Genomic DNA, 26,821 nt, shown 5'->3' on the forward strand with positions numbered 1-26,821 from the left:
TGACCTGCGGCTTTCGGTTCCGGATTGTGGCGCCAGCAGATGTGTGAGGAAAGCTCTCTCTCTCCGCCCTCCGGTTTCCCTTTGTTGGAAGATCCTGGGAAGGGTCAAAAGTTGTCATGGAAGGGTGACCACTGCTGAGGAGGACCCTTGCTAGATCATGAAAGGGTGACAGCCTTTCTGTTTGACCGGAGGCAGCTCCTTTGGATCGACAAAGAAAAGATGGGCCATTAACATGGCCGATCACTCAGTCATACCAGCCAAAAGCCAAAAACACTACTAAGCACAACAAAGCACCGTGGAAGATCTGGGTGAGATCCTTCCTTACCTTTTTTTTACCGTAACTACCTTCCTGTGAAAGCCTCCTGAAACTTCTTCCCCACTCTTAATACAGTGCTGTTTGCATACTTTGGGAATTTAAGCTTTGGAAGGAAAAGAAAAGAATAATTAATCTCAACAACTAAATAACTGGATTTTTATATACTTTGGGGTCTCAAAAAGTTCCTATTATAGAGATTTGAAAAATATCTTTTTTTCTTTTTTTAACTGAATAAAAGCCTAATTGGTGTTTAGAAAAAGATTTCATAGCCTACTGGGGACATCTTGTGGCTAGGCCTGGTACAGCAACTGAATTTCTCTGACTGCAAGGTCTGTTGACTCCCTTGATTTGCCCTCCACATTATATAAGAAAAAGATAAGAATTGGAAACAGCTGGGTGGTGAAAACAATTTCTAGAAATTGTGGAGGTGGACATTGGCTGACTCTTACTAAATATAGCCTCCACTAAAAAACTATCTTTAATCACCATAGAAATGGAGGAACCTTACCCACAACTTAACTATAAACTCATACTTGAAAAAATCCTTGAAGCCACTGAGCTAATGTACACCAGAGTGAAAGCCAAAGATGTTACCCCAAAACTACAAATTGAACTCCAGACTCTAACTGATCAACTTACAAGCCAAAAAACAACAGAAGAGGAACAAATTAACATCAAAGAGAATGCTACACAACAACACGTACAACCTATTGAGAACTTTGAGAATCAAACACTGACTTCAACTAAAGTAACTGTAACTCCAAAAGCAACAGGAACTGATCAACAAATACAATATATTGAGAACTTAGACAATTTAGACAATCAAATAACAATCACAACACCAGACATGACTTTTTATTCTAGTCAGACAAAACTGGAAGAAGAAGAAGTAGACCAGATTGAACTGATGATAAACATTCCAAACCAAACATGGAGATTTGAATTATTAGGGCAACAACCTAATAACTATAAAGGGGCCAGTTCCTTTGAAAAATTGATAACTGGATGTTTTCCCTTGACTCAAACAAATGTTTGAAGGGAGATCCATCTGAGGATTTAAAGGCTCTGGTATGGAAGCCTGCTTGGCACAAAAAGAAAGCCAGAGTTAGATTTAAAAATGGAACTTAAAATTTCACTTAATGGGTTAAGGAGATTTTTAGAGATATTGAGATTTAATATTTAGGATTTAGATTTATAATGGAAATGAAAATTAACTGTTATCTTGTAGCTTTGAATTGTAATATGGAAATGGGTTTGTGACAATGAAAGGTATTTTATTAGTAAATGAGGAGCTACCAGGACAAAAAATAGAATATATTTGTAAAATAAAGTAAGAATGTAATCTTTTTGAACAATATGTGTACTCTAGATACAATAATCATCTTGTAATGAATGAGGGAAATTAGGGTTACCCAAAGTTTAAACATTATGGTTATTAAAGGCTAAATTGGAACATGGTAATCAGAATTAAGTAAAACTTAAAAACAGGACTTGGGTATGTATAAGTAAAATTTTATTGATAAATGTATTGATTGATTGAGCTTTATGTAGAAATGTATTAACTTGAATATGATATAATAATTAAGAGAAATAGAGAGGGAACCTTAATGACATAACTTGACATATATATGAATTATTCCATTATTGGACTATTGTTTACCCTATCACCATGCTGCTTCCTAAGTACCTGGATGTAAAAATTGAAAAATTAATAAAACTTGTTATAAAAAAAATACTCTTCATGACCTGCTTCTTCAAAGTCCAAATTTCATATCCAAAGAGTGTCACAGGGATTTCAGTTCAGGTCTCCAGAAGTAGTTATTGTGAGAGCTGATATATAACCAACCTACATAAACTTCATAAAGAGAGGTATGGCCAATATTTGAATACAATGCTTAAAACACTACTATTATTTATTTTATAATTTATCTCTCACTCTCCCGATTATATGGTGTTGCTATAGGTAGGATTCTAAGTAGGCCACCATGGTTCTGAGCACAGCTGAGTTACAAGTTAGAGTAGCACTCCAAGTCAAGACTCTGAAATTTGGGGCCTCGAATATTGTTACAAAGCTCTCCTCATTCCTAAATACTGGCTATACTAGCTAAATGTTATTAAAATTGATATTCAAAATTGAAGGCTAGAAGGACTCCACCTGTCCAGACTAGTGTTTGCTTCTCCTCAACAAAAATGATTTTAATGAAGGTTTCTTATTTAGATTGGGATTATAGTCTTTATGGCTCTGTGTGTGATATTACCTGCCTTTGTTCTCTCCAAGAGTTCACCAACAAAGCTAACAGAATTCTCCTTGATCTGCGTCTGTTGTTTTCATAAGAAGGTGAAATTACTTTCTAATTCTAGTAGCAATGAAAATATTGATCCCTTACTGTGCTTATACATCATATATAGTCAGCTGAGTTAATGCGCTAAGCTTAGTTAGTATTAACTATACTTAAATATTCTGTAGTGTAGAGTGTTCATGATTTTTCTGCGATTGTTGTTGGAGATATGAAAAAGATGAAGGAGGGACATTTTACCATTCAAGGTGAACTTGTGAAAAAGCAACAGAAGTTGGGCAACAGTACATATAATAGTGCAAAGAATTTTTAAAATTAACATTCACATGAAACTGGAACTTTTTGTATTAGGATTTATGGATAGAAAAGTCTTATGGATGATTGATTTTATATATATTAATGGCAGCAAGGTTATTATACAAGTTGTCCTCGACTTACAACCACATCTGAGCCCAAAATTTCCTTTGTTAAGTGAGACAGTTATTAAGTGAGTTATGCCCCATTTTATAAGCTTTTTTGCCACAGTTGTTAAGCAAATCACTACAGTTGTTAAGTGAATCATGTTGTTAAGCAAATCTGGCTTCCCCCATTGACTTTACTTGTAGGAAGGTTGCAAATGGGACAGTGCAACTATCATAAAAATGTGTCAGTTGCCAAGCACTGAATTTTGATCAAGTGGCCACGGGGATGTTGCAACAGTCATAAGTGTGAAATCCAGTCATAAGCCACTTTTTTCAGTGCCACTGTAACTTTGAAAGTCACTAAATGAATACTTGTAAATTGAGGGCTAGCTGAATGCACAAAGATAAAAAAATGTAGAAATACCTACAAAAAAGAAATAGCTGTAAAGATGATTGAAATTGGCCAGAAATGGCCAAACTGATTTCTTTGGTTAGAGAGGGAATAATTACTATTTTTATAAAACACTGGAAACCTTTTATGGACTTGGAAAACAGATAAAATGAATTAGCAATTGATGGACTTAATGATTGAAAAGACAGAATATGTAGAGAAATGAATAGTCAATATACTACTAATACCCTCATTATCTAGTAACCTTCAACTGAGCAAAACTGTGCATCATAGGGCAATATTTTGTCAATTAAGGCACTCAAGTGGAATAACTTAAGAATGTCAGGCTCCAATACTCCCAAGGGAATGGAATTCAGGAAATTTGTAGCTGCTTCACTGCACAATTATGTGATGCTCATTTTTCAACATTCCATGACAGTTTCCCAGCCACTTGCACATTCCTTCATTTCCTTAACTACCCAGCAGTAGCCATTTACCACTCTGTTGGAAAGGGAAGGGAAGAGAAGAGAGGCAGAAGAGGGGAGGGGGAAGGAAGGAGAGAAGGGGAGGAGGGAAGGGAGGGAGGGTAGGGGAAGGGAGGGGGAGGGAGGGGAAAGGAGAGAGGATTCTAATGCTCACTGCCAGTTTTCCACAAGGAAATTTCCACTGGTTTTTTTCTCCTGCCTGTAGTCATTCTATTTCTCTAGAGGAAGGAAGACGGAAATGTAGGGTGAAAGGAAACCTTGCACACCCTTCCTGGTCTATGCTGTCTCCCCCCACCATGCCCTCCATGGCCCACACTACCACCACTCACGTGCACCTTCTTAGACCTCTTTGGTTAATCTTGCATATCCCTTCAGGGATTTGTGTGAAAGGTACCATGTAGGTTGATAAGTGTGTAGGGATGTGTACAAGACTCACCTCATCCCCCACAAGTTCTGTCTGACCTGTGCCATACTTTCCCAGACCTGCATATTATGGACCCAACACACCCTTTGCAACTTTGACATACTCCATGCCTGCTCCCCAACCTGTGTGGTACCTTTCACACAACCTCATGTACCCTTCTCAATCCTCACCACTCATCCATGCACCCTTCTAGAACCACATGACATCTCTTGTATATACCCATGCACATTTACTAACCTTTCACACATCTCCTCTACTGTCAGACGTACAAGTTTCTATAAATATAATACTACAATTAAATTAGAGTAGCATTTCTAGATGTCCTTTAAAGTATACCTCTCCCCCTTGCCTTTATAGTCTAAAAAAATAGAAAGGGTCCCTTCTGAGATGTTTGCCAGATCCCCATTCCCTCTGCAGTCTCAACTGCTCATATCTGACCATTCTCTAATTTTTGGGAATGACTGTGTGGAAAAATGCATGCGCAGCAAACTGCCGTGCTTTTCCCACCACAAACCTCATAACCTTTTGATACCCTTTGTCCTAATGAAGCAGCCAGAAGGTCATACCCTTTTGACTTAATGCCTCACCTACCTAAACAGATAATATGCTTAAGTTCCTTCTCCTATCTTTTCCTGCCTTCTCCTATCTTTTCCTTCCTTCTCCTGTTTGCTCTTTACCTGGTCTTTGACCATGTAATGTATTACTAGAAAATAGTTGCTTACATGAAGGAATTTTCTAATGAAGAAACTTTATGTCAGCATCTAATGGTTAAACTTATGAATGTAAAATGTCAGCATTTAATGGTAAAGTCTATGTATGTAACAAGTATATAAGAAGTAATAAACTCAGAGTTTGTCAAGCTGTGTCCTGCAGCTTCAAACCTCTGCTCAAGAAATGCCTGCATCTTTTTCTTAGCATCTTACAAATGATATATTGCCTGTTTGTGGGAATGACCTGATTTCTCAAGGTCTTTCCCACATACCATTACAATATGCAGAACAATTGAGTAGCAAATGTTGTATGTTGTAATGGGCTCCCTAACCTTAGTAATAGTAGTTTGATTAAAGAATGTCAAATAAGTCTAGTTTTCTGGAGTTTTATTTAGAATAGAAGATAACATAATTTTCTGTCCTTTTCTTCCTTTTCCATGTTATTGCAGTGCTTCTCAGTTCTGAGGTCAAACTTCTTTAATGATTTTGTAAAGACTCAGTCTTTTGGGGGGGGGGGCTGGTTTTTGCTTGTAACATAAAATAAACAACAGTTGGCTAATGAGCCATCATTTCCTTTGGGGCATATCAGAGCTCTCTTGGGGTGGCAAGGGTAATGTTCTTTTGAGCTTCTTTCAGTTTCTCAGATCTCAGCTTGCTTTAATGTAGCCAGCCAGCCACAAGGACCTCTTTTTTCTAATCTCTTGTGCTAATCATGGAATGTTACACTTCAGTATTAATGCTGCCAACACAACAAATATGTAAGAAATATAAAAAAAGGAGCCAGGCTCCAGTTGTGTGATTATTATGGTCATGTGAATTCTTTTGACCCCCTCCTTGGTCAAACCAATGCATCACCTTGATCAAAGCTTACTGTACTTTTAAATGTGTGTTTGGGACAAGTTTTTCAGCAATGAATAAATGGGCAGGCTTATAGTGGTGGCATAAAAGTTTTCTGTTTTTAAGAATAGGATGGCAAGACTACAAGTGACATTTTTTTCTGAAACAACCTTTTTCTCTGTAGCATTACACTCCTTTTTTTTGTAAAAATTTTTATTTTCAATTTTACAATACATAACAATCTTACAAATACTTCAGATAAAAAATAAAACAAATTGATACACACCACATTCGGTCTTGCCCACTCATTTCCCCCCAAACCGCATCCCACCTCAAACCAACTTACTTCTTTCCCTCTTTTTCTTCACTCACCCCCTCTCCTCCTTCACCTCCACCTTCCTACTTACTTCTCACCTTCTTCTTCTCCTTCTTGATGTGGTCCAGGGGAAATGCCCGAGCAGTTCCTCTCTCAAAATTAAAACATTAATATTATATACAATAACACTATTTCTACTTTATCTGAACTACTTAAACTTCAACCCATCCACCCCCCTCCCCCCCCAACTTCCCAGAGCAAAATACAGGATTATGCAAACATATTAAACATAATCTATTTAAGTTTACTAATTATACAATGAACAAAATCATAAAAACCCTTAACTTTCTTCAAACTTTAACCATAAGTTTATAAACAAAATCATTACTCATAGAATAAGTGAAATTTTGTAATTCCATATTTCTTCTGAACATATTCTATCCATCTTCTCCATACGTTAAAATATCTCTCTTGTGAATGGTCCTTTAAATAAGCAGAAATTTTAGCCATTTCTGCTAAATTAGAAACCTTAAATACCCATTCTTCTAAAGAAGGCAGAGTATCCTTCTTCCAATATTGACCCGCCAGTAATCTTGCTGCTGTTATTAAATTCAACATTAAAATAGTTTCTTTAACATTAAAATCCACAAAAATTCCCAAAAGAAACAGTTGGGGAGTAAACTTAATCTTCCTTTTAAAAACCTTTTGAATCATAATCCAGAAGGCTTTAATAACTTTACAAGTCCACCAAAAATGAAAATAGGTTGCATCCAAGCAACCACATCTCCAACATTTGTATTTGTAATACAAGATTTGTATTTGCTAAAGAGTTTGTATTTGCTAAAGAGTTTTCTTATCATAAACAAGGTCATCCCTTCTAGCTTTTGGATGCTTCTGCATTATAAACTGTGGACATCTCTTTTCGAACCAAATTTTGAAGCATCTGGAATCAAATAGGTTCCAACCATGAACTCAATGTGAATTATGCCATCTTCAAATCTCCTATCTCAATCTGAATAAAATTAGGCTAATTGCTCAAAGTGATAGATACCAAAACAGTTGCAAGGTAAAAATAGAGAATATTAGGGATAAAAAAAAACCAATAATCAAGCATATGCAGAGATAATAGAAATTGGAGGTTAAGAGTTCCAGCATTAAATTGAACTCCTCGTTTTAGCCACTGCCAATGGATATAATTTACATACCTTCCTGGTTATAAGCTAGCAGAAGAGACTAGTAGAAAGTATTTTCTTCGTCCACCTAATTCATTGGTTAGTTAGCAGAGGCAGAGCCCCCAGACTGATACATGAGACAATATAATAAAAACTTGCAGAACTAACACAGCTAATCTCTTTAAACAGGGATAGAAACCTGCATTGAAGGAACATGTTATAATGCTTGCCTCCAGAATCATAGACTGCATAGCATCAAGTCTAGCCAATGAGTCTACTGGGTGTGTATGGTGGAGTAGGCAAAGAAAGGTAAGGTTAAAGGGACAAATGCTACCTATACATGTGAGCATCAGGAGGATAAACCTTTGAAGGTGCACTGTCACCTTAAGGGGAATTCTTAACATCACTGCTGAAAATAGATTCAAGTTATATGTCTATGGTGATTCTCAATCATCCAAGTCATGGTTGTCCCAAAGGTGCTTTTTTCCAAAAGGCAATTAGACTGTCTTGGTTTCTTTTCCTTTGAAAATGTTTCACTTCTCGCCCAAGAAGCTTCTTCAGTTTGAGTTAGTCCTATCCTTCAGAGCAGAAAACATACAGCAGGGCTACGCAACACTTTTAGTAAACTAAGTTCATTTGAAAAGTACCGTAAAATAAATCGATTAAGTAGCAGGAAGTCTCTCTATGTGCTCCTTCTCATCTTTGACCATGATGGATCATAGATTACAAACATCCATGGGGAAGGTGGAAGGGGCAGAAGTGGAAATGTGATGCACACCATACAACCTGCATATTTGATACAAAAGGCCAAACACTGTATTGTGATATTATGACACACATTTCATTATTCTTTTCACATTGTAGCTTGTATAAAATGCCTATGTACATTCCATTTCCATCATCTCAAGATCATTATCACCAGCATTTTCTCCAGTTCTCAGTAGTCAGTAAAGGGAAGGGAAGCTGGGCAGTGCTATATTTTTCTTTTCTTTTCTTTTTTCTTTTGATGTCTGTGTGTTTGGTTTAGTTGCATATTAAGGACACAGTTTCACCTGCAGCAAAATAATTATCATCCTAATCACAGTTACAAATGAAGCTTTAGTTTATCTCAGATATTTTTGTTCTTCAAAGCTTCCTTCAGTGGAAAGGCTGGTTCACTGGTGTTTTTAATATACTCATTTTGATAGACTTGCACTTTCTTCTGACCATCATTTTACATATGCAAGCAAGCAAAGGCTTTCATCCAAAAGTCTGAAATCACACCATCTGAAAGCATCAAAGTCCATAGAGTTGTGGCATAGATGATATGTTTAATTGAGCAAACATCTTCTTGGGTTTTCCTGATTCCTTGACTTGAAAGAGTATTCTGTATAATGGCTGCAGGGGTGCTAAGTTAAGTAGTAACAGACAGAAGAGTAAACTCTGTTGTGCTGGAAGGTCTGCAACTGGGGTAAAAAATATCATGCTATCATGTCCCCCCTTGTCCTTCTCTTCATTAAACTAGACATACCCAATTCTAGCAACCGTTCCTTATATGTTTTAGCCTCCAGTCCCCTGATCAACTTTGTTGCTCTTCTCTGTACTCTTTCTAGAGTCTCAACATCTTTTTTACATCGTGGTGACCAAAACTGGATGCAGTATTCCAAGTGTGTCCTTACCAAGGCATTGAAGAGTGGTATTAATACTTCACGTGATCTTGATTCTATCCCTCTGTTAATGCAGCCTAGCACTGTGTTGGCCTTTTTGCAGCTGCAGCACACTGCTGGCTCATATTTAGGTGATTGTCTACTAGGACTCCGAGGTCCCTCTCACAGTTACTACTATTGAGCATGGTGCCACCTATGCTGTACTTGTGCATTTGTTTTTTCTTGCCTAAATGTAGAACCTTGTTTTTTTCACCATTGAATTTCATTTTGTTAGTTAGTGCCCAGTGTTCAAGTCTGTCAGATCCTTCTGTATCTTAAGCCTGTCTTCTGGAGTGTTGGCTATTCCTGCCAGCTTGTTGTCGTCTGCAAATTTGATGAGTTCCCCATCTATCCCTTCATCCAAATTGTTGATGAAGATGTTGAAGAGTACTGGGCCCAGAACAGAGCCCTGGGGCACCCCACTACACACTTCCCTCCATATAGATGCAGTTCCATTGAGGACCACTCGCTGAGTACAGCCGGTCAGCCAGTTACGGATCCATCTGGTGGTGATTCTGTCTACCCCACATTTTTCTATCTTATCAAGTAGTAGGTTGTAATCTACTTTATCAAATGCCTTACTGAAGTCCAAGTAAATTATGTCCACAGCATTCCTCTGATCCACTAATTTTGTCACTTGGTCAAAGAATGCAATAAGATTTGTCTGGCATGATCTATTTTTGACAAACCCATGTTGGCTTTTAGTAATGACTTTGTTTGCCTCTAGGTGTTCGTTGATTAGTTTTTTGATTATCTTTTCCAGGATCTTCCCAGGTATTGAGGTCAGGCTGATAGGTCTGTAATTTCCTGGATCCATTTTTTTTTTCCTTTTTTGAAGATGGGAACTACATCAGCTCTTTTCCAGTCCTCTGGTAGTTCCCCTGTGTTCCAGGATCTTTGAAAAATATAGTTCAGTGGTTTATTTATTATCAGATGGGCCTGGGAACATGCTAAGTAGGAATCAATATTTTGATACATATAAGGGCCAAGCTGCCCATTTGTGTATACTTTCTTGTGATAGTTGAATCACATATTTGGTAAGAATTTGAAAAATCATCTCGACCAGATATAAGCAAGCTGATGTGTCTGGACTTGAATTCCCATCAGGTTTTGTTGGGGATTGTGGAAGTTATAATTAAAACCTCAGGGTGGCACACAATTTCCTGTTCTAATCTACATAACAAAATATCAAGAAATTTAATGGTTTTACTTTTTTTCATTAGTAGGTTAGTGAATCTTAGCAGATAAGCAGAATTAGATCTCCCAGGATTTAAAATGGACACCTAACATCAGAACCGTAATTTAAAAGGCACAACAAAGAATGTTCTTCCTGCATCAATTCAGAAAGTTCAGACTGCCCCAGGAGCTGTTGATACAGTTCTACAGAGAATGATTGAGTCTGTCATGATTGAGTCGTGGATAGTTAGGACTGCAGAAAAAAAAACAATTGTAACCAGCCTACCTTCCATTGAGGACCTGTATATTGCATGGGTTGGAAGGAGAGCTGAGAAAATATCTATAGACCACCCCACATTCTGGATATAAACTCCTCCTCTCAGGATGCCACTATAGGGCATTGCATGCCAAAACAACCAGATAGTTTTTTTCTCTCGTGTCCTTACTCTGCTGACATCTAATTCCCACATTACTGTCTTATGCCTAAGTATATTTGCCCATGTAGTATAGCTGTATTACTATTACTTTTCTCTTCTTTTCTACTAATTTCTCTTATTAGTATCATTATTATGATCATTATTATTCTGTTGTTTTGCATATACACTGAGAGCTTATGCAATGAAAACAAATTCCTTGTGTGTCTAATCACACTTTGCCAAATAAAATATTCTGTTCTGTTCTATTTTGATTAAAAGCCACCCATAATTTGACATAAGATGGGCAGCTATATAAATAAAAATATAAATGTTTTAAATAAAATAAAAATAAAAATAGAGCCTTTGAACCTATTTTTCATTTAATGCACTGATGTAAATGCTTTGCATAACTTTTTAATGGAAATGTCTCTGATGTTATTTTTTGTGATGCAGATTGCCCTGATATAAGTTTAAGTACATAAACTCCCTTCTAAAATGTATCTACAAAATAGGTTTGTGCAAATAGTTTACCAGAAATGAATATTTCATTTAATGCTAAAAATTTTGCAAATATCATGGCATCTTCCTTTGACATCTTTAATCTATCTTAACCCCGTAACATAGAAAATGTTATAATAGCCAAGCTGAAAATGAAGGCAAATTTATCCTATTTTGAAGCAAGTTCCTTCATATCATATCATATTATCAGAAGATGCTTGTTAATGTATGATGGCTGGGGAATTCTGGGAGTTGAAGTCCACGTGCCTTACCAAGTTTGAAAACATTGTATTAACCTCTGGAGAACACAGAATAAATGATCTTCCTTTTTATGTAAGAAAAATTATGTCATATTAGCTTTTAATTATTTCTACTCAAAACTAAGCTATCAGGTATGTAATAAGATGTCTTGCCTTAACATGCAGGGGGTTTTTAGCTACATTTTAAACATATCAAAATCACTAAAATTTGCTGTAAATCTCTAGACATTTGAAATGTATATTAGTATGTATTTCTTTAAACCATATGTGCTGCCTGCTCCCACTTTGTGGATCTGCTCAGCATACAAACATTTGTGTGGTAACAGATTCTGAAATGAGTCAATAAGTGCCTTCAAGCTCACTGGGGTATTAATGCATTCAGTGGTTTCTTTTATTTAACGTGTTTACCTCTGGGATATTTTTTTCCTCTTGTTTTTGCATATGGTGAAATTGTTCATTTTTATTTTATGTTTATTTGTTTGAAAATAGATTAAGAAAAATTATTAAGGAAAAGAAAAGGCTCAACACCCCCCTCCCCCATGAAAAAAGTCTCCTGGCTTCTGCTTGCAACCCAAGAAAGTAGTGTATAACCAGAATTTGGAGTGACAAAGCTCCTCTATGCAGAATGGAAGTGCCTTTTACTTTTCAGTAACTACTGTAATGTGGGGATGTACTGTATAATGTACTTGTGGATGACACTGGGAGACAGGAGAAAGATCCACCGAATAGGAAACAAATAAGAGGCAGCTGACAATGCAGAAAGAAAGAGAATGTGTCAAACAGCTCAGAAGAGACCCTCTTACACTTTTTAGGCAAGTATAGATAGATAGATAGATAGATAGATAGATAGATAGATAGATAGATAGATAGATAGATAGATAGATAGACAGACAGACAGACAGACAGACAGACAGACAGACAGACAGACAGACAGACAGACTTTGTTGTCATTTTTTACCTTGGGCACATTGGCACACATTAAAAATGTGTACACATACAGAACACACATTTAAACATGCTATATACAACATATGTATAAACCTACACCCTAACATATACATAACATATAAATATTAATCACTGTCCATCTTGAATACATAGCAGAAAGAGGAAGCTTTAGAGTTCACAAGGTTAATGCTGTATGGAACAAAATTGTGAATGAATCTGAATGTTCTGCCTCGGATACCACGAGGCTTCCTCTCAGAAGGACCCTGCTCAAGCAACACTTACGTGCTATGTCCTGGACGGAAAGGAAGGAACTGCCAATAATCCTTTCTGTCATCCTCACCACGCTCTACACTGCCTTCATGTCTAAAGCAGTGATGCTTCCCAACCAGACTGTAATGCTATATGACAGGATGCTCTTGAACCTCCCTCTGTAGAAAGTGGTCAGGACAAGGGAAGGAAGATGTGCTTTTCTCATGCGACGCAGGAAATGCAGGTGCTGCTGCGCCTGCTTTACCAACGTCTCACTGTTGAGCGACCAAGACAGCCTACTCGTTAATTGCACACCCAGAAATTTAATGCCGGAAACCATCTCCACAGGTAAATCATTAATGCACAGAGAAGTGAGGCTGTGCCTGCCTTTTCTGAATTTGCCAATGATCTCTTTGGTTTTACCAATGTTTAAAACCAGGCTGTTTTTCTTATACCAGTTCACCAAATCCTCAACCTCCTTGCAGTAAGCACCCTCATTGTCACCTTGAATAAGGCCCACTACTCTTATATCATCCTCATATTTCACAATATGGTTGGTGTCAACCTTGCACAACAGTCATGGGTCAACAGGGTAAACAGCAGTGGACCTAGGATGTAGCCCTGAGGAGAACCTGTGCTCAAAAAAATAGTGTTAGAAATACTTGTTCCAGCTTGCACATACTGTGCTTATCAGTGAGAAAATCAAGAATCCAGTTGCAATAAGGAATATTTAAGCCTAAAAGGCCCAGTTTGTCTACTAGATGCTGGGGGATGTTTGTATTAAATGCTGAAATGAAGGTGACAAACAGCATTCGCACATGAGTATTTCTTTCCTCTAAGTCTGGGGTCCCCAATCCCCAGTCCATGGACAGTACTGGGCCACAGCATGCCAGCAACTGGCCGCACAAACAAACAAAGCCCCATCCACGAGATGCAGGCAGCACACAAAACCACACATCCTCCAGTCCATGGAAAAACTTCTCGCCATGGAACCAGTCCCTGGTGCCCAAAAGGTTGGGGATCTCTGTTCTAAGTGCTCTAAACTCAGATGGAGAATAGAAGAAATAGCATCTTCTGTAGAGCGATTTGGTTGGTAAGCAAACTGAAGCGGGTCAAATGCTGGCAGGAGGCTGGATACAATAATGTCCTTTATCAGCCTCTCAAAACATTTCATAATGATGGTTGTAAATGCAACTAGATAATAATCATTGAGATCTGTAACTGTAGACTTTTTTGGCACTGGCAAAGTAATGGCCGTCTTAAAATATAATGGAGCCACTGCTGCAATGAGAGATTGAAAATACCTGTAAGAACACAAGCCACCTCATCTGCACATTCCCTAAGAACACACCCAGGGATATTATCTGGGCCTGCTGCTTTCCGGATGTTAACTTTCAGCAGTGTTTTCCGGACAGAGATGACTTCAAAGTTAAACACTTGCTCGTCAGGAAGAGACACAGCTTTCCTAGCAGGGATGCTATTAAATGCCTCAAATCCTCCAAAAAATATGTTCAGCTCATTTAGGGAGTCTGTGTCACTCTTGTATCTCGATGGAGCCACTTTATAATCTGTAATGGCCTGGAGTCTTTGCCACAAACACTTGGTGTTTGTTGGATCCTGAAAAAAGTTCTGAATTTTCTGACAATGAGCTTGCTTTGCTCCTTTTATGGCACTTTTTAAATTAGCTCCTGCTGTTCTAAGTGCCAGCATATTGCTGGATTTAAAAGCCACATTTCGTGCTTTCAAGCATCTTATCGACCTCATAAGTCAGCCATGTTTTTTCATTCAATGTATTTTCAGACTTGAAAAAAAACTTAAAATAAAGACAGCGCTAATTCTTCTGGATGTGCTTTATGTCTGAACTATCTTGCTAGTCCGACAACTACAGAGAATTGCCCCAAATTGTAGGGTCTAGAAGGAAAGGCAAAGGGCAATGTTTTTACACTTGCTTAATCAATTTTTTTGAGAAATGAAGTATGTTTATTGTTACATAACAATGGAGATGGAAAAAGAGAATGTGACTCATCTCTATAAAGACACAACTCTTTGAGATTACTGGATGTTCTGCTAAGAATAAATCAGAATTTATACTGATGAGGCTCCAGACCAAGTTCAAAAAATGGGCATGATTGGGACCTGCTGACAATGTCACTGCCTGAATCCTCCTGCCTTTACTCTTAGTTCCTTTTGCTAAAATTTAGGCTTGTCAAGATGGCAAAGCTGAAGGTACAAGTGAAAATCCAAATACATCGACATTTATCTGTCCTCTTGAAGCAGAGATAACGATGAGAAGGTAAAACAGCATTTTTCATATGTCCCAAACAGTTGTATGGACAAATTGGATCCAGAGAAAGATGGCAACTGACTGGACAATTGACCCAGAAGAGAAAGTAGGCTAATTTTGGAAAGACCTCCCTGAACTCACTTGGCCAAAACTTTAACATGGCTTACAGTACATTCTCTGAATAAATAAGTTCCATGTTAAGAACCTGTGTTTTGCATGAGCAGGAAAATAGTATCTTTATTAAGAATCACTTTGAACTATGAGATGGGTGGCAAATAAAATTCACAAATGAATTAATTGCTGACATACAAGTTTATTGTTGAAAAATCCAGATAATTATATCACTTTGTTCCCCTTTTGATTTGAACATACAAGCTACAGACTAACAACTATACAAAAATATGCACTACAACTACTTTTTCAGATATATCTTGGAGTATATAGGATCCTTTTCAGTAGGAATTCTTTTGGATTTGCTCACGTGAAGAAACTACTTTCCCATCTTCAAGTTCCTCAACAACCATGCGGACTTGGCGAGTTGTTTTTGATACTGCAAGAGAAAGAGGCATAAAGGGCATGTTTTCTTCAGGTAAACCCAAAGGGATACTTGCTGACCTCAGCTTGTAATGTAATAATGAAATGATTGGAGCTGTCAAGAAGCTTCAGTTTAACCTTCAATTAATTAAGAGGTTGTTGTAAAAGAATTCCCCTGTTTTCTATGCTTCTTATAGGTAGAGAACCAAAAAATGTTACTGCTTCCAAATCCCACCATTTTTCTGGACTACCAGTGCTTCTGTTATAGTATATAACTCAAAGGGGAAAAAATTGCATCAGACTTTCCATGATGCAATTTCCAGCTGGGTACTTTCTTGTTAGGACTATGGGTCCCAGAATTAAAGTATTCTCATCATGCAAGTAGGAAAATTTTGAAGAAAATTCTCATCATGCAAGTAGGAGTTGCAGTGGCATTGTGTCAGGAAGACACTAATTTGGGGAAGACTGTAATATTACAGTGGAGTTCTTAGTAATAGGAAGGATTGAGAACAGGATAAAACTGTTACAGTAACACACATATTCATTCAGAAATATGCTTATTCCTTAAAAGGGATATGTGAAAATGAATAGCCTGAAATACACTTAAAATCATGGAATATTATAATTAGTAGAAGATCACTCAAGCTGATGAACATTTGACATTCTTTATTTTCTTGAAATATCTTCTTCTGGCTTATTTAGCTAGCTAGCATGTATTATTTTATACATGCTCAGTATGAATTACAGGAAGGTATGCACAAAAGAATCCATTTACCTACTTGCTTCCTGTTTTAGCAGATTTCTAGGCAATAATTTGATTTTAAAAATAAATATTCAGAACTGGGTCTATGACTGATTCCCCATCTATTTCTTTTTTTTCTTTTTTCTTTTTTGGCATTACATTTCTCTATACATTGACTTCACTTCTTGGTAAATATGCACAGAAAATTTTCACAATCTGAAATTCTCCAGATGTATTTAACTACAATTCCCATGAACCCTAATTACTATGATCTGTTGATCAAGGGAATTACAATCCAATACAATTTGGAGAGCAATAAATTAATGAAAATTAGGATACAATTTAATTGAGTTCCATTCTTACCTTCTTTGCCAGATTTAGCTGCATTATATTGGGAGGAGATGCTGTAAGAAATACAGAATTTCATGGGCCAATTAGGAACCCTGATAGTTTTGCTAGCGCACAATGCAATTAATGAGGCAATAGTATAAAATGTATAAATATGTCTTATTAAACATGAAAATAGAATAGTCTGCTAAAACATTATTAAGTATTATTATAATAAAATATTTATGTAAAGCAACTTTTGGCAATATTTAAAAATAATGACTAGGATAACAATTGATGGATTTTATTAGAAAGGAGCTCAAGATTTCTGGAAAACTGTTTACTTAGGAATGAAACAAATATTAAAGATGGAAACTTTGAATAAATATATGCCCATCTAAAAACCTTCATTCCATACATACATGTCATTTTAGATCACTTCTTTTGCTTAACCTTCCCAATCCAGCCATCTTTTTCAAACCCCACCCCACCTCACCCCATCCTCTTTTACATACTGGGCTTCCTCTCCCTCGAGAAGACGACGGTAGGTGGCAATTTCCTGTTCCAGACGTGTCTTAACATCAAGGAGAACCTTGTACTCATGGTTCTGGCGCTCCATGTCACATCTCAGGGCAGCCAACTCCTCCTCCACATTGGTAATCAGACCCTGGATCTGGCCAAGCTGAGTGCCATAACGAGTTTCTGTTTCCACCAATGTGCCTTCCAGTGCTGATTTCTGGGGAAACAGAAAAGCAGGAGGAAACTGAATTAGGGCTTCAGACATATTTAGTGCTATTGTGTGAATAACATGTACTATTTCAAATACTAAGGAAATTCAAGTGTCTCATACATTAAAAAAAAAAACAAGCTTTGTAAATTCCACATTTTCCAGAAGATGAATAGAAAATAAAAAATCAAGCCAGGCAGCTTCAGCAGAGGAAATAAATTCCTTCACCTGATCTTGAAGACAGAAAAAAAACCTGTTCTTCTATTCTTAATAGGACTAAGCTTAATGAGGACAGCTGAACTTTTCTGGATTAGATTCTGTATATCTTTCCTTTCAATAACAGGTGTTTTGTTTTGTTTGTTAATGAGAAGTACATGTTAGCAAGAGAAGATGGTCTGCTATTTTAAGTTATGATTCTTCCTAACCCATCTCCATTATTGAAACAACCAAAATTACATCACAGATTATACATACTATATAAGGAGGAAATGTCATTAGACTTTAAGTGTTCCCATACCATGCTGAGTTGAGCTTGAAGATCTATCTCTAAATTTTGAATAGTACGTCTGAGTTCCACGATCTCTGTTTTGCTTGTCTGCAGCTGCACTGTATTGGTGGCAACTTCCCGATTTAGATCTTCAGTCTACAAGAAAAAAAAGGGGGGGAAGACTTATTGTAGAGCACTAAGCACCTTTTGGGGAATATATGGCTTGTGTTCTGTAAAGGCCCTCTGATTTTTTTTTTTAAAGCACACCTTGGTGAAGAACCACTGCTCAGCATCTTTACGGTTCTTCTCAGCCAAAATCTCATACTGTTCGCGCATGTCTGTCAGGATCTTGGTTAGGTCCACACCAGGAGTAGCATCCATTTCCACACTGATTTCTCCACTGACTTGCTTTCTGAAAGCATTCATTTCCTGTGGAAGGAAAATCTTTATCATTCATATGCATTTCTACACAAAGCTTCATAGGAAGCTGTATTATGTAGCCTATTTGTCTAACATGTATTACCTTCTTATGAAGTAGATATTTCGAGGACATTAGTGTCTGTTTAATTTCTTGACTCTTGGTTCAGCAAAGTGTACCAAAACCAAATTCAAAAAGAAAAGCCACCAAAAACACAAAGAGCAAAGCAATGAACAGTATTTTTCATTCACATGTTCATTGATAAACTCTCGCTGTTTAAGCACAGCACATGAGATCTCCAATGTGAGCCCACAGATATGTCCTCACTTCCAGTTACCTTGTGCCTAACTCCCCCTCTGTGGGACGAGAACCATAGTTTCCCAATTTCTAATTTAATGCTTTAATTGCAGCACCAAATTGGTTTCTTCAGCATTTACTGAATGCTTTTTCCCAGCGTTGAAGAGATTAAGTCTCTCCAACAGAATGAATGGGGGGAGGGGACCCAGTAAACTAAGAAAGGATCATATCTCTGTCATTGGCTACTTGATGGATGAAGAATCCTATCTCCGTTTACTCTTTATTTCTTCTCCTGCCCAAACTGTCAAGACTGAGAGATATGGCAAGAGAAGAGAGGGAGAAGACCTGACTCCCAGTGACTCTAGACTATTGGAATTATATTGGAAAACAGTTTTCAAAAAACACAGCTGACTCAAGTGGTCAATGAGAGTGAACAGATTTCAGCCCATGATTATACCAGCAACCACATTATTAAGGAAGCATCAGGGACCATATCCACAGGACATATTGTGTCAGAAGAGGGAAAACATTCCTTTAACACCGAAACAGCAAAAGGTGACTTTCAGTTCCTCAGCTCTGTTCTGGGAATGAGACAAAAGTCCCAAGGATACATCATTTAAAAATAGTCTGCCAGTCACCTTTGTACTATGCTATGAGAATGAGCCCTTTGATATGTACAATCTTTGGCAGAAATATTTTTTCCTCACCTGTTTTTTGAGAGATACCAGCAATTGAATGTGGGACTTTTTACATGTGAACATGTTTCTTTCTTAAGACCATAGTCTGTTCCTGGACGACCATCTAAAGTCTATGATTAAAATATTTGCATATCTGCATAGCTGTTTTAAACATGTCAAATCCTGTGTCTGGCAACAAGAAATATCCAATTGCAGTTGGTTAAATGGCCTGAACTGGTATATGAAAAAAATTCAAACAACTTCCCTATACTCTCATTAGTGATGGATAGTTTTATTGCTGTCTTGATGTTTTACCTCTTCATGGTTCTTCTTGAGATATGTCAGTTCCTCGTTCAAATTCTCAATCTGCATTTCCAGGTCTGACCTAGACAAGGTCAGTTCATCTAAGACTCTGCGCAGTCCATTGATGTCACTTTCAACATTGAGATGCAAAGCTTGCTCTGTTTCAAACCTGGAAATGCAAAAATTCAACAAGGAGCTAAACCACCTATCCATTTTGAAGTCCCGATGTTACCTGCAGCTAATGAACAAATTACTTATAGACATCATTAAATGTACAATAAAAATGCAATATGATTATTTTTGTGGAAACTGCTATATGAAACTTCATATACATATAAACATGTATGATCAGCCGTTATGTATAATTGTTGTTTTGCTTTTCTTTCATTGTTTTCCTTCTTTTTTCTATTGCTTTGTTTTTCCCCTTTATTTTGTTTATTAATTAAATGCAAAGATGTTTTAGAAAAATCAATATAGAAAAACTGTTCAGTTTTAATCTGCCATTACTCAGGTCTTAGCTAGTATTATAATTTTAAAAGTCTGTTCTCAAGATTAAAGTTAATGCCGCTCCTATTGATTCTCATAATGGATAATATGTTTCTGCTTTCATTTAAAATTTGCTGAATCAATCCCTAGTGTCTTGAAAGATATGATTCAGTGAAAGCCAAACAGCAACTATTATTTATCCTCTTCACTTTGTTTGTTTGTTTGTTTAAATACGTTGTCAGGAAAAATAAATTCTTTAGTCTGCCAGATTCCTGACCAAAAGTGAGAGCAAAAGCACCATCTGCAATGGAGAGAAAATTCTCATTTTGCACTGATAAGACTTTCTATAATTATGAACACTATAAAGAGAGGTGGTGATTCTGATCAACACCAAAGCAGTACTGTTCAGAAAAGAATTTAAATCATAGACTATAGGCCTTTTACCTATTCAAAATTAGTTCATGACTAGATGTCATATCCTGTTTAACCTATAGAGGAAGAAGTTCAAATATACACAGGATGGTCACAAGTTTCTGAAATTTATTTGTAGAGTTTCAGAATATCAGCAGAGTACTAAACTGCTCCAGGGTAATCCTTGTTGTTGTTGTTTTAATACTTGCTCTTGATCAATTATTGTCACCACTATACTTTCACTTCTGTGTGAAAAACAGATGGTAGCTGTACTGAAGAAATCCTCTGTACAAATCATCTTGTGCAATAATTGCACCCTTTTCTGAATCAGAAACCTATCTTTCAGACAATTTCTTGTCATTTGGTCACATTGTACATGGATTATTACAATGTGCTCTACATGGCACTGCTCTTGAAGATCACATATAAGGATCAAGCAGCCTGGAGAATCACTGGCATGTTTTGGAAAACAATTATGTTTTAGGAACTGCACATGAACAGTGAACAGTGAATTCGAGTTACTAATTATCATCTGTCAAGTGCTTCGTGGTCTAGCTACCTGTGGAATCATCTATTACCTGTAGCATCTGCCAATCCCACTCAGTTTAAAGGTATAGTGTGTTCCAGATCCCATTGGGAAAATATGCCAACTGATGGAACCTAGGAAGCATGTCTGTGTCACCACTCTTCCCATATTATTGAAAAAAGATTCAAAATTTGACTTTTATATTTTTTTATACTCTAATCCAGTATTTTGAATTGGGTGGCCTTACAAATCCTGGAAAGGGAAAAAAGGAAGGGAAGGGAGGGGCGGGGAGGGGAGGGGAGAGGCTCTGTTTAATCCATAATCATCTTCAAAGCATGAAAGTTTATTATAATATATAACTTTAAATATATTGTCTTCAAATATCTGCATTTCTAAAAATGTGCATTTTGGCATATATTTTGATCAGAGCAGTACAATTCCAAAGGATGTTTATTCATCTCAGAAATATGTAATGGAAATGACAGTTCTGAGCATTATTATATGATCCCATGAAATGTCTGAGTATCCAATATCAACAACAAAAAGTATTGCTGCAAGTGTTACAAGATTCCAACAATCTTACCTTGAGATTTTGCACAATCTAATGTAGCAATACAAAATCCCATATATGATCATAAAATCTTGCAAGACTTTTATGTTCAAGGGCAAGATTTCTCAAGATCTAATTAAAGAGCATTGCATCTCATAGAATTGCAGCCATACTTTTTTAATTAAACATTTTAAAAATTAATTAATGTGGGAGATTCCTGGACCATCCAGAGTTTTTAAGGATGACTTGGGACATGCGGTAGCTGTATTCCTAAACTTGGATTAAGAAATGAAGCTGAGGTCTGCTCATTCTCAGTGGAAACCAGACCCCAAATCTTCAAGTATCACTACCTGTTTTGACCCTTTTCTCATTCTTTAATCTAACTTTTATCTCTTAAATCTGAAAGTCAAAATCCAGTTACTTAGTGTGTACAAAATTCCATCTATCCATCAAGCTATATAAAAGAGCCTGATGCTATTGTTTCTCATTTGTCCATGAATTTTTTAAAAAAAAAAACTTACTTGGTTCTAAAGTCATCAGCAGCCAACCGTGCATTGTCAATCTGAAGGAGAACACTAGCATTGTCAATGGAAGCTGCTAAAATCTAGGGGACGGAAAGGGTAAGTTAAGAAGCAATCTTAAGAGGCTTTCCTATCACAATCCAATTCACCAACTCAGGAATAGAGAAGCAGTGAACTTTAGGCTGCTGTTTTACAAATCCCAGTAATATAGCTACTTTGGCTATATCATAGTGAGAGATGTTGAGAATTATATTTCAATGACATAAGAAAGACTACAGATTCCCCATCACTGCTGTTGCCATTTATGATACCATCCTAATTGTATATAGGACAAAAGCAATCATGAAATAAAAATAGTAAACAGAAAAAAGCAGAAATACGAGCGGATACTTATCAGGATAAGTATCTATCCGCTAGGCAAATGTAATACATTTGTCGTATTGATCTTTATTTGTTTAGCAAATGTAGTGTTCAAAGAGCTTCTAATCCCTCATTTGAGTCTAGTACAAAATCATTGTTATTATTACTCAGTACCTGAGTCTGAATCTATCAGACAAGACTATACAAAAGGTGAGCTGTATCAGAGCCCTGCCCTGCCCTGCCTTGAAGCGCTCTCGGGAATTCAAGCTTGGAGCGTGAGTAACATCCAGTATGCATCATCAGGCTCATATTCAAAATGGTACAGACTTCATTTGCAACTTTTTAAGGAAGCTTCCATCAGTAGACAACTGAAATTAAATAATTCATATCCTAGAGCAATCTGCTCTTCAATGTTATTTCCTTGGATCTCCATTTGCCATTCTCTTAGGAACGATCTAATTAGCAAAAAAAAAAAAAAATCCATTTCTTCTCCCTTATCAATCACCTTTATTCTAAATGTTATGAAAGACAAGGGTAACCATTTATCCATACCTTCTACCTTTGCAGAGGACTGCTGTCTGTTTGATTGATAGCTAAGTACATCCTTCCCTTCTAAGAACCACTTGATTTAAAACTTGGCCAGTTTAGAAAAAGGAAAATGATATTGAATCCATAGTGACCTCCTGGACTAGCAGTCCTAGAGGCACATAGGTCACTTATTCATACTATTGCCCACAATAGCAAGATGGACCACATTTCTACAGCAGGAAGTACCTTTTGTAGTACAGGCATATTTTATATCTATTAGGTGTTCCCTTGTCCTTTCTAGGTAATGAAGTACAAGCATTCATTCAAAATCCAGCATAGAAACCTCTCATATTGTTAAGAATATATAAAAATTTCCACTAACATTTAACTCAGATGCATCCATGCATCCTTGTTTCCCATTGGAAGTTCTAGGAACACTTCGTTAACATGTTCAATGTATCAGAAATCAGATGAACTGTTCTGAATTTTGCCTTGCAATAGCAGGCCGAATCACTCCATCCCTCATACCATGATAAACAGAACTGAAATTAATTTTGCAAAAGAGTATAAATGCAAATAAAATTTATTATAATCTTCTTTAGATAATGCATATGACTGCAGAGTTTATCCTCATTGGATACAGAATATGGATTAACCTGGCACAAAATATATTTGAAAAAATGTGCACCACTTAAAGATGCATGCACCTAAGACGTTATGGTTTGTAGTTATGGTTTTAAGCACACATTAACACCATAATAATGCAAAACTGTCTACAGTTTGCTATGGAGTGTAATACTGGCAATTTTAGATTTCTACAAGAATTGCAAGAGGCAGGGACACATTGTGACAAAGTCACATAGGTGTGAGTTATGGAACAAGTACACAGAGAACTGTAATAACATAGGTTTTTTTCATTTGCACTGCTGTGACAGAGAATTAAGACAGCAATCAATAAAAGACTTTGAATATTATATTTGTTTTTTCTAGATTTATAAACCAGTATGGTTTTAAATCTTTGAATCCCAAATTATTTTTTCTGGCCTTAAGAATGCATTCCTATACCCAGGCAGGGAAAATGTTCCCTCTAATAGGCATTGAGTCTTACCTGGCTCTTCAGCTCTTCAATTATTCTGAAATAGGAGCTGTAGTCACGGACTGGAGCAGGTCCCTGCTTCTGATACCATTCATTGATCTTAATTTCCAAACTGGTATTGGCTTCCTCTAATGCCCGCACCTTATCCAGGTAGTTAGCCAAGCGGTCATTGAGGTTCTGCATAGTTTGCTTCTCACCTCCAGTCAAAAGGACATCACTACTGACTACAGAGCCTCCACCAAAGCCTCCACCAAGATTTCCACCAAATCCACTACCAAAACCACCACCATAGCTGCTACAGTAGCTGCTGCCCCCATAGCCACCACCAAGGGCATTGCCAACCCCAGAGACATAGCGAGAGGAAGAGACAGAGATGCCACCAGCTCCTCCATAGATGCTTGAAGTCCTGCATCCTCCACCCAAAGGGACAGAGGAGAGACGGGAAGAGCCCCCACCAAAACTGCATGAAGCCCCCTTCTTAGAGGAAGAAGAGGAAGTGTATTGCTTGATGCAAGTGGTCATTTTGCCAAAAAATAGAGCCACACAATACAGACTTCCCTGCTAAATTCTAAGAGCTTAAGAGGGATAGTGGCTCTTTCTCTGAATTCCTGCCTTATATCAGGGATGGAGGTGTTGCTAAACAGACAAATATTTGGCATTCCCTCAAGATTTCATCACCACCACCGCCACCCCCAGAATGAAAGTTAGTTTCCAGGACTATCCTTTTCCCTTTACGCATTTATTCATGCTGATGTCATGTTCTGGCATAAAGATTATGCCTTGGGAGAGGGTGGGGTTTTCTTTTGATTTTACTGCTCTGTTTTTTCCTCCTAAATGCATCATCATCTTTTATTCAGAGAAAAAGGTTATTCACCCAGGAGAACCTTTTTAAAAATGTGAAGGATGTAAGAAAGGCTCTCTGTGTGTAACATTTTAGGCTTCCTTTTGGGGCTTCTTGCCTTCTTCAAATTTCTTTGAAATGTAAAATGAAAACTCTGCCAACAAAACAATAACCAGTTGCCTCTTGACCCTAGAGAATGTAAAATAAGCTGTTCTAAATAAACATAGCTAGATAGACTTTGCTTTCTTATTAACTCTACAAACCTCAATGGTAGGGTGTAAGACCAAAACTGTTTCTAGCACAACTCTTTTTTGCAGAGCTTGGTTAGAAGTAGGCACTGATGAGGGTCTTCTTATCATGAAGCTTCCCCATTGTTAACTATCAGGGATCTGTTCATCTTATTAGTGATAAAAAAAAGGTTGAACATGGCTGAGAATTTTTGTCTCAACTCTGGATAATTTTGCCCCATGCCCAGAAACATGGGCTAATGAGAAACCTGGCTTTTCCTGTTCAAGAGTTTCAGTTTTCAGACAGCCCTTTTGAGAGCATATGACTATCAAACTCATACTCAAAAATTATAAGTGGCTAGTTTTCAGCCCAAATTCAGGTGAGAGAAAATGGGCTTTAAGAGGTGATCAAGATGATGTATTCATATTAATTAATCTTGCTCTTTTGCTTTCTCCTAAATACAGATGTTTCAGCTCTTAAATTCCTCGTGTCTTGCTTATATAAAAATGTGCACATTCTTGTAAGCTCTTATTTTTAAAAAGTCCAATAAACTTTTCAAACATCTTCATCAATTCCAAATCCAAATAAAACTATTTCTAGAAGATAGTGAACAAAGTTCTCTTCTGACAGTAAAGTGCAGATGTCTAACAGGAAAAAAATATATCAACTTTTGTTCCATATTGCGAATCTGGCTGAATACACAGAGATTCAAAGTCACATTTTTAAGAGTTGAGTAATCCAAATCCTATTCTGGATTAGCACATTTTACCAGATTTGGTTTTTCCCGCATTCTCAGATCTCTTCTATCTAAAATCACCTATACCATCTTTATCAAGAAATGTGTAAAAAGTGCAATAGTATCAGAAAGCAAACTAAACAACATTTCCATTAATTTCTAATTCAGGTGTGCTGTTTTTCATGTCTGCCAATCTTTGTTTGAGTTCAAACGTATAACATCAATATATTTGATAATCAGCACAGGGCTGGAAACTACACTTGCCATAACTCTATTTGACATTGTTGGAAAACACTGCCAAACATTATGCTTCCATGCCAGCTTGCAAAGGAGATATAATACCCAGGATTCTCACATTCTGCATTGTATATAGATTGTTTCTGGGAAAAGAGCTGAAGGATCCTGGGTAAAAAGGAGGAATGTGCCCCATGCTTGTCATCACCACAATGTCTACCATGAATTTAAATCCACTTTGTTCTAATCCTTGAAGACATTTTATTGAGGGAAGCCAGAAGACTTTATTAAGACCATCTGATAAGGAAGCTATATTATAAACCATGTCATAAAGGGAGCAGGATTTGAAGAAAATCTTGTGATTGAATACCTCACCAAAGAAGCAGAAAGCTCAACTTTGTTCCTTGTTTTTTTCTTTGATTTTTAAAAAGAAAGTCTTATTTACCAATTTGTTTTGGTAGCTGATATAATGCACAGAAGTGTGGGACCATTGATTACAAACAGCCAATATATAGAACATTTATATTAGTCACATGTTAAGCATGACATTCCATAGCATCTGCCAGGTTTTATTTAGATCTCTTTAGAGATCTCCTGATTCCACTTTCCATGACATACACACATGCAAGACCAGACGAGCATGTATGAAAGTGCTCTATGAATGTCCTACCATTGGTTTGCTATTTTCAAAAACAGGTCCAAACAATCCCACCCAGCAGCTACAAATAATATGTTTTTATATGGTGCTTCCTTCAAAAGGAGGACCGCTCTGAACAAGAGAAAAGCTGTAGCTTGAAAAGACATCCTAATAGCGAAGCAAAGAGACCAGGGATGTGAGAATTTTCTCTTAAAATTACACATCAAGATAAATGGATAGAAATAATTCTTTAGAATCTTGTTGGCTCCTTTTTAGCCAATAATTGTACT

The 26,821-nt window shown here is 37.0% G+C and overlaps 2 protein-coding genes across 2 annotated transcripts in view; both read right to left on the reverse strand.

The window, feature by feature from the left end:
- Positions 1 to 12,704, reverse strand: part of LOC120312805 (keratin, type I cytoskeletal 42-like) — a 35,000-nt gene extending 22,296 nt beyond the window's left edge. Inside the window, exon 1 of the mRNA XM_039354003.1 lies at positions 12,615 to 12,704. The gene's annotated coding sequence lies outside the window, so the exon portion shown is untranslated. The remainder of the gene's footprint in view (positions 1 to 12,614) is intronic.
- Positions 12,705 to 15,158: 2,454 nt separating this feature from the next.
- On the reverse strand, positions 15,159 to 24,456 carry LOC120312806 (keratin, type I cytoskeletal 14-like). Its single transcript, XM_039354004.1, has 8 exons — positions 23,868 to 24,456; positions 21,872 to 21,954; positions 19,390 to 19,546; positions 17,950 to 18,111; positions 17,713 to 17,838; positions 16,984 to 17,204; positions 16,505 to 16,545; positions 15,159 to 15,415 (listed from the first exon to the last, which is right to left on the reverse strand). Exons 1-8 carry the CDS (start codon positions 24,375 to 24,377, stop codon positions 15,318 to 15,320), a joined length of 1,398 nt encoding a protein of 465 aa, XP_039209938.1. The 5' UTR covers positions 24,378 to 24,456; the 3' UTR covers positions 15,159 to 15,317.
- Between the last annotated feature and the right edge of the window lie 2,365 nt (positions 24,457 to 26,821).

Source organism: Crotalus tigris, unplaced genomic scaffold, assembly GCF_016545835.1.
Source record: "Crotalus tigris isolate CLP2741 ecotype Arizona unplaced genomic scaffold, ASM1654583v1 scf7180000018544.1747854, whole genome shotgun sequence".
Classification (NCBI taxonomy): Eukaryota; Metazoa; Chordata; class Lepidosauria; order Squamata; family Viperidae; genus Crotalus; species Crotalus tigris.

Coding starts and splice junctions, on each gene's coding strand:
- LOC120312806 (XM_039354004.1), bottom strand. CDS start 24,377: ATGACCACTTGCATCAAGCAATACACTTCCTCTTCTTCCTCTAAGAAG. Junction 16,546..16,983: donor CTCGAGGGAGAGGAAGCCCA/GTATGTAAAAGA, acceptor TATTTCTTACAG/CATCTCCTCCCAATATAATG. Junction 15,416..16,504: donor AGCTAAATCTGGCAAAGAAG/GTAAGAATGGAA, acceptor TTTCTCTTGCAG/TATCAAAAACAACTCGCCAA.